Source organism: Seriola dumerili, unplaced genomic scaffold (genome assembly GCF_002260705.1).
Source record: "Seriola dumerili isolate Sdu_G_001 unplaced genomic scaffold, Sdu_1.0 BDQW01000122.1, whole genome shotgun sequence".
NCBI classification, from domain to species: Eukaryota; Metazoa; Chordata; class Actinopteri; order Carangiformes; family Carangidae; genus Seriola; species Seriola dumerili.
This window is the reverse complement of record NW_019174377.1, coordinates 335,963-344,429: the sequence shown is the minus strand read 5'-3', so window position 1 is coordinate 344,429 and position 8,467 is coordinate 335,963. Positions and strand designations below refer to the sequence as shown.

The following is an 8,467-nucleotide window of genomic DNA, read 5'->3' as shown; positions in this document are numbered from 1 at the left end:
GGAATAAAGTGCATTAGTACCACTGCATAGCCGAAAACAGCTGTATAAGACTTTTTGGGGCTTTAGGGGGAGCTGTGCAAAGTCTGATGAACTGCCTCAAATGAGTCAGCGTTGGTTAGGGCTGAAAACTACAAGTGTGAAAATGAAAAAGATCTGAAGGTGCATGGTTGGAGAGAAGTGAGCTCACCAGATCTCTGCACCTCTGCAGCTCTGTTGGAGGCTAGCATCTCAAGGCTACTCAAGCTGCTACTAGCATAACACACCTGAACCATCTGTGGTCCAGTTGCATTGTGGTTAATGTAGGTACGAGGTTTTGACAAGGAAGAAGAGTGTGTGGTAGAAAAAAGCTGACATTCCTTTTACTGCATCGATTTTGATCCCTTTTTTTTAAACTGTCCATTTTGAGTCTGGCAGTGTTATAGGAGTGATTTGCTAAATCAATAGAGTACTCTGTTTATGTATGTACCTTTACTGATAACCTGATGCATAATGTTGTGTATTTTAATACACAGTATTAAAGTAAGAACAATATCAGGGGCACTGTAGATTTCAGCAGGTATTAAGGTGCAGTATACATATTGAAAAAGATTATGACAAACCCTTTGTATATTGTGGGCCTCTATATTTTGGTTTTGTTCAATAAACTGAAAAGAGACCCAGCGCTCATGCAAAACCAATGACTCTCACTATCATTAACCTTTTCATGCGTTTATAATGATCAGGTCCTGTAATCATAAGTTTCCATTACGATGAGAGCACAGGTGGAAAGGAAGATAGATGGAAAGGTTAAACAAAAATAAATCTGGAATAACTGAGGTGAGCAGGGGCTGTGATTACTCTGATTAACAAGGCCATTACCTAAAATTGCTTCCCAGAACAGACTGTCAGCTAGTAAATACTGTGGTTCATGTTCACAGCTACCTGGCACTGTCTGTTAGTCATGTATGTGTGTGTCTCAGGGGTTTTGAGTCAAAATGGTCATTGGTTTGCATCTTGTAGCATTTCAAAGGAGAGCAGTTTAATATTTTTGCTAGAGTAAGGTCTGGATATAGCCGCTGTTAGTAAGTATAATGGCAACAGACTGCTGCAAGGCCACTCCTATATCCTGACCTGGTCCAGATCCAGTTTCCTGATCTAACTACAGCCCTGATCCAGGTGGGAGGCTAATATCTACCTGCCCCAAGCCACCTCCTTAATGTCTGGTTGTTGTGAGGGGAAAAACTGAGCAGCTTCTCTGCTGTTGATTGTTGGACGCTGTGGAGCAAATTGTGTCTAGAAATCTCATCAATGGACATGATATTTGAAAACATCTTCCAAAAGGGCAGAGGATTCGTTTGACCAAGGGCTGCAACTAATGATTTGTCATTATCAGTTAATCTGGCAACTATTTTTTGACTAATTTTTGAGTCTATGAAAGGTCAGAAAACAAGCTGGAAGGAAAGAATATGTGACAATTTTTTTACCGATTTTTGGTGGAAAAAAGAACTGAAATGACTAATGGATTAAAAAAATATTTAGCCATTTATTTTTCTCAGGCGACTTAACCATTATTCAACTTAATGTTTCAGCTCTGGTTGGATCTGTTTAAGCATCTCTCGTTTCTTACCCACAGTGAGGACAGGGTTTGGCCAGAGATTGAAACGCACACCAACCTCCAGTAGAACATCATTACATCAGATAAATGATAAAATATCAAAAGCTGTGTGAAAATGACCTTTGAAAAATGTTCTATTCCTGTGCATTTTGAATACTTGACAGAATTAAAATGTATAATGTATAAAACGTGAGAATATGAGTGGGGTGATCCCTGGTCCTTTTTTGCTTCTAACTCTTCCTGACTGAGGCAAATTGTGGCTTATCATAAACCCAGTTGATAACTTCACTTAATGCCAGCCAGAAGACAGGATTGTCTTCACCATTTTATAATATAATTCTCTGTTGGTTTTATCCTCATGCACAGAACTTTTCAGACTTCTGTCAGTAACTTTTAAATATCAGTTTGTGGAATTTGACCTTAGTTGGGCTTGTTACAGTGTTTATTGGTGGAGTTTGGAGAATCGGCTCATCCAACACTGCGCTACAGACTGAATAAATGCATATCTCAGTTTAACAGTAAAGTGTACGTTTTGTCTTTTCTCAAATTAGTTCTATTCTAAAAGGCTGATTTAAGTATTTGTTGTAATATTTTTATCGGAGCACTGCTCATCTTTACTTGACAACACAACCAAATGAGTGTAAAAAGTGAACCACTTCTTTTAATATAACAGCTATATATTTTTTTCAACTGCTGTGATCCAGATATCGAAGCAGAGGCATATGAACTGAGCACACTAACTGCAGGTAGGATTACATGCTGGTTGCAGCTTTACCAACCTTTACTTATTTACTCACCCCCCCACCCCTTCCCACCCCTCCAAGTTGAACCCTTTGCCCTCTTGACGTTCTATAAATACCATTTCACATCACGACTGCTCAGATTCATCATCATACCTTCTCCTCTCCCTCACTTTCCTCCGCTCACGTGACGTGTTGCTGTCTTGGAGTCGGTAACTAAATTAAAAATAGCCCCGCTGTGACAGGGTTCTTGACAGTGAGCGAGTCTGTACTTCAGCTGATTCTGTCTTCATTTGGTTTTTACTCCCAGCTCTGTCTGATGTCTCCTCTCTGCTGATGAGAGCAGCCTGCGCTTTCATCTCCACTTTAGTTGTCCTTGCATCTTTTATTTTAAGAAAGTGTGCAATGGATTAGTTTGTCCCCACCTCCATCCCCCAAAAGCCTTTGGATTAAGATGTGTGGGGGGGCGAGAGAGAGGATGATTAAAAAGAAGAAAAAGGAAGTCGAGGCATCAGAGAAGAAAAAAGAGAATAGAAGAAGGAGGAAGAGCAGGAGATGATAAGGAGGAGAAGAAAGAAGAAGTGGTGTGAAGAGCAAAAGGGGGGAAACACTGAAGGAGGAGGGAGCATCCTATTTAGTGTGTGTGTCTGTGTGTCTGTGTGAGTGTGTGTCAGACTAACCATCAGTGAAGTTTGACTCTTGCTGGTTCTGGCTGCTCAACATCTGCGCAGCTTCATGTGCAACAGTTTGTGATGTATTTTCCTCTTGGTTTGCTGTGACTGGTTGTTTATCATCAGTCTATCAGCCCCTTTTGAAAAACACAAAAAGTCATTCACTGTTGCTATGCGACTGTTTAAAACTCTTTCAAACCAGCTTGAAGCCCTGCGATCTTTTGCTGGAATAATATGATGAAATCTTCAGAACCATCAACATCCTGCATGCTGAGTCTGAATGCATGAGTCCCACACAGAGCTGTTAGGAGGCTTTGTATTAGAAACACATGCAGAGCAAGTCAATAGTATGATAACTGAAACACTAAAGAGATCTTCGTTAGCTACAAATGAACTGGTTTCTACAACCACTTCTAAAGACAAGCGTGTTCATACTTGCTCCAAATGGCCACACTTGAAGATGTCGCTAAAAGCCTGTCATCATCAAGACGCAGTGAATCGTACAGATGAGGATAATAGTGCACAGTTTCTCTCCTCAAGGACATTCACGATGTTGCGCTCGGTTGTAAACACAAACATGACCAAAGAATGACTAAAGAGAGAGCTCTCAAGTTGAAAGTCTGTCGAAAGTCTGCCTACTGTCATAGCTCAGCATATCAGGTTAGCTGTGGGTGAAAAATAATATGCAACACATCATCCCATTAAAAAATATATATATATATCCCTGGCTTTGTGGGGATACTGGTATAGGCTGCATCACACTCTTAACTCTGATCCTACATCTATATTTAGATGGTGCAGGTGACAGAGGGGGATTGTGGTGATTTTCTATTTGGGTCACCTTTTAAGGTCACTCATGCACACGAGCAAACAGCAAAGCCTGAGAGGTGATGTGATGTGATGTCATTGCCCAGTGCTGTAAACACATGTAAAAGTGTGCATACAGAATGGTGTGCACACATACCGTTCACACCGTGTCGTACACATCCCATCAATGCTCTTGCATTTAAGATGGTTTTAGTATTTACATTCTTGCACCTTCATGCAGTCAGATGAGGGAGGGTGGTGACATTTCTCAGACACAGTGGCCTCTGAAAAGACAGAAAACTTGATGATTCAGTGTGTTACATACAGCTTTTGTTGTTTCATGCTTATACAATAAGTCTGGCTGTGGTGAGTCTGAAGCTCCTTTTCCATGCTGATACTTTGATTTCGGTCATTCTGTGTTCATTTTCTTTTGCCATGGTAACCTGTAGCTGCACAGGAACGGCACTTTTCTTTAAAAATTTTCTCTTATGTACTTCTTGTATAATTACGACCATGTTAAAGAATACATTTTGTTCTCTTAGCGCCCCACTCTAATAATTTTGAAAAAGGGGTTTTTTTCTCAGCAGAGAAGCATGAAATTAGTTGGTACAGAACATAACCATGGAGGGACTTTCACAGTTTGTGAGAAGTGCTGGGAATGCAGGACTTCTGCTATTTATATCAGAATCTGTAATGAGAGATTGGGAAGAAACAGGCTGAGCTAGTCAAGTTAATATACTCAATGAGGACTTTGAATGCATTTATTAATTCAAACTGGTCAAATATACATGAATTGGGAAAGGTATTACATTTAAATGTTCAATATTTTATTAGGTGGGGCCTAGCAAGTGTTTTGTAAACACACATGTTCCCTGTGGGCTGCATTGCTACACAGAGACGGCCAGCACAGAAATTGGGTTTTGATATTGTTAGGAGCTGAATGAAAGCAAAAGGCATCTAGAGGGAGTGAAATCACATGGTGGCTGATAACAGCATGTAAAAATCTATTTTCTTTGAGGTAGAGGGCGCGCTGAAAATAAGCATTCCCTTTGGCAGAAATGATCCTTTCAGAAGAGTGAAGACACTTAAGCAAGCGTAGTCATCCACAAGAGCATGACTTTCTTTCTCTCTCTCTCTCTCTCTCTCTCTCTCTCATGCACACTCACACCCACACATTCACATCTCATTAGGACCCCTGCTTTCTCTCCACCCTCTTCTCCCAAATATCCACCATGTTCCTCATTCTCTGCCCACCACCACTTCACTCCTCCCCCAACACATTCTCAGTGGGATAATAGAGAGCTAAAGGTCACGGCTCCTTCTTGATTTTTCTTTTTCTTTTTTGGTTACTTCCTTAATGGACAGAGGAGGGAAATTTTACTCTATCCATCAGATATACTGTAGATAAAATAGATATTTCTCTCCATATGATGACTTTCACCTTGAGATGACAGAGATGAGGACTGTCTCAAGTGGCAATTGGGAATCCATCAGGGGCGTGTGTGTGTTATCTTTTTTTTCATTCCTCATATTTTACACTGGCCATCTGAGTTCAGAGGGTTGTAAGTGAAAGGATTCAAGCTTTTATTTTTAAGATATCAAAAAATTTGACTTTTTGAGAAAGTATTTAAGAAAGTTATTCATTCACTGAGTGTTGATACTTTAATCCATCTTTAGATTCTGATTCATTCTTCAGTTGCCAAATCATAAAATTGACAACTGATTAGTTTATTAGTTTACTGACCCATGAAGATAAAAAAAAATATAAAACACAACTATACTGTAAAGTAGTTAGCTGATAAGTAACAAGAAATTGCAATATAGAAATGCCAAAAATGGTTTGAGTTAGTATAGAAACAATGACGACATTACACTTTGTCCACTTGAAAATTCTCCAATAACAAAGTTTGAGACGTCCTAATCTAAAAACGTGCTTATGTAAAAATGTGAATTGTTTCAGTGGTGATGGAGAGCAATTTTATACTATTTATTTAGCTTGTATTAATTCACCGTTTCACTGCTGTTGCTGCCTATGTTGTTAGGGCTCATTTCTCCACTGCAGCTTATGCATTTCCACTGTATCATTCCTGGATGTCTTTATCAGTCTTCAGTGTTCAATACATTTATTAGTCTTCAGTGTATCTTTAAAAAACAGAGTCCAGTACTGTAAGTGGTTAACATGGGTTCGTATGTGGTGTACTGGTAGCAAAACGACTACGTACGTGTGCGCGTGCCTCTGTTTGTACACACATGCGCGTGCGTCCATATCCATGCCCTTGCCTGAGTCGTGCAGCTCATTACGTTTGATTCATGCAGAGCTCCTGCTCCTGCACTGAGCACTTGGCGGACAGACGCGGAGTGCAGGCAGTAGTTTGCTGCTGCCGCTGCTGCTGCTGCTGCTGATACCGCGGGGTATCCGCTCAGTGCATCACAGTCCTCCTCCAGTGGCGGGGAAGCAGTCTGGGATTCCTTCAGTGCCCGGTGTGGGATGCGCATCTGGACCGTAGAGTTTCCAGGGGACAATTACGCGTGGAGGCGCTCTGTTGTACCTCTGCCTGTCCCCCTTCCCCCACAGAGGAAATAATCACACCGGTTGAGGACAGTTTACCTTTTTTTTCTTTTTTTTCCTTTTCTTTTTTTTTTGTTTGGTTATTTTGACAGAATGGCAGGCGCAAAGTGCCTTCTGAAAACACCGAGGTAAGAGACTGCTTAATATCCAACGATAAAAACACAGTGTCGATAAGCGTTGTCGCATATTTCCAAACAAAAGCAAGACAATATCTCTTTTAGCACTGAAATTTTATGTCTGATATTCAGTAGTTAACATCTCCTTTATAGTGTTTTTATTTATAGTGCCATTTAAATGTTTGTCCTCAATATCCCATTAATGGATTTGCTGTGATATTTGTAGCACTCTTCTAAAATAGAGTATTTTAGCTATTTTCACAAAAGCACAGGACTGAAATAGCTAAGTGTAAGGCGACAGTGCAGAATATCCTTAATGCCGTATTGGATCAAAGCATAGTGATTTTTTTTGGGCTGTGCAAAGTGTGTCTGTTTGTGTTTAGTAAAGCGCCCCAAAATCCATGCAGAGCGTTGCAGTAAAGCCGCTTTCACAGTAGACTGTCAGTGTGTGTGCAGTAAACAAAATATTTTAGCTTGCCTGGCCTGGCTGGAACAAATGTGTGTCTGATTTAAAAAAAAAAAGAAAAGAAAAGGGCAGCAGTTCAATTTTCACATCTCAGAACTCAGCTTCAGTCATTTCAAGTTATTGTCATCTGCGTTCTTTAGGACCTAAAACTTTCCACGCTGATTATTTAGTCCATTTAAACGCTTTCCAAAGCAGTTCAGTACAAAGGCTGCCACCAAAAGTTGCCTGTTTTCTGCACCATGTAGTCAACTGGGCAGGCTGGCCTTCAGAGTCTGGCGAAATCCTCAACCACCAGCTACAGTAAATTACAACAGGGGACCGGCGGCTGTCCTTGAAAGCCAGACATCTTCAGGGGTTTATTGTGTCCTCTCATCAGGTTTATTCCTGCTGGGTACCTGGGGCCCCGGGAGCACGAGAGCGCAAGGACCTGTCCATCATCACGGTGTGGTGATGGAAAGGTCGTTAAACGCAAAGATTAGAAAGGAGGTGGCGTGAGAAAATGTATCCCGCTGGTCTCCTCTATTTTACAGTGTTTTCCATTTCCATTTTTTTTACAGTGTCATTCGCTTCCAATATCCTGCATGTAACCAACATATTCACTGCAGAATCATTGTGTGTGTGTGTGTGTGTGTGTGTGTGTGTGTGTGTGTGTGTGTGTGTGTGTGTGCGCGCGCGCGTGCGTGTGTGTGTATTGGATGGGTGTTTTGATTTGTGCCTGGCCGACACAGCAGCCTATATAAAGCACATCACATCGCATCCACTTATCTCCTCTACATGATTTTTAGTGTGTCCAGCCATTCACTGCAAACTCACTTTTCCTGTGACACACTTATTTACATCATTAACTGCAAATAGATCCAGTCGTGTGATCCCTCCGGCGATTTCAAAATGGAATGCTTTTAATTTGCTTTGAAATATGCGGATTACAGAAAAAAACAGCTGCTCCTATTTAAATATGCATCCCCAGCCTCTTTATTTTCCAAATTGATCCTCATTAATGCCATTCTAGATAAGCTTCGATTTGGCTTATCTCAGTGAAAGCATGCATGGTGGATAATGATGCCATCTTGGGATTTTTGACTTTGGTATGTTGTCTTTTTTGGGCTTGCCATGGTCTGACAGACGTTCTCATCACTACAGTTTGTTGAATAATTTTGTTCTATGCACCAAATGTTGCATTTCCCTGTTTGTCCTCCTGTCGCCACTGCTTACAAATTTTATGATTTGGCAAAGTGGTGGTGATTTTTTGACACTTCAATGCTTTGTTGGAAACAGTATGTGTGTGACATCTATTTTCTGCAATACAGAAATTGGAAACTGGCTGCAGGCTCTCTTAAATGCACTAATAGCCCTCTGCAAAAAGCTGCAGTTCACTAATGGGTCCAACATGCAGTTGGCTTTGCCTTCTCTTCTTTGCTAGAGAGTCTGTGTCATGAGTGTATTTATCCAGCTCATGCAGAGAGAGAAGACATCACAGACATCCCTAAAGAAACATTAGCTACAA

At 40.8% G+C, this 8,467-nt stretch overlaps 1 protein-coding gene across 1 annotated transcript in view; it reads left to right on the top strand.

Annotated features, from left to right (window-relative positions):
• The first annotated feature begins 6,451 nt into the window (after positions 1-6,451).
• sphkap (SPHK1 interactor, AKAP domain containing) overlaps positions 6,452-8,467 on the top strand; it is a 50,259-nt gene continuing 48,243 nt past the window's right edge. The window contains exon 1 of the mRNA XM_022748473.1: positions 6,452-6,509. Within this exon, the coding sequence (XP_022604194.1) occupies positions 6,475-6,509 (35 nt within the window). The 5' untranslated portion in view covers positions 6,452-6,474. The remainder of the gene's footprint in view (positions 6,510-8,467) is intronic.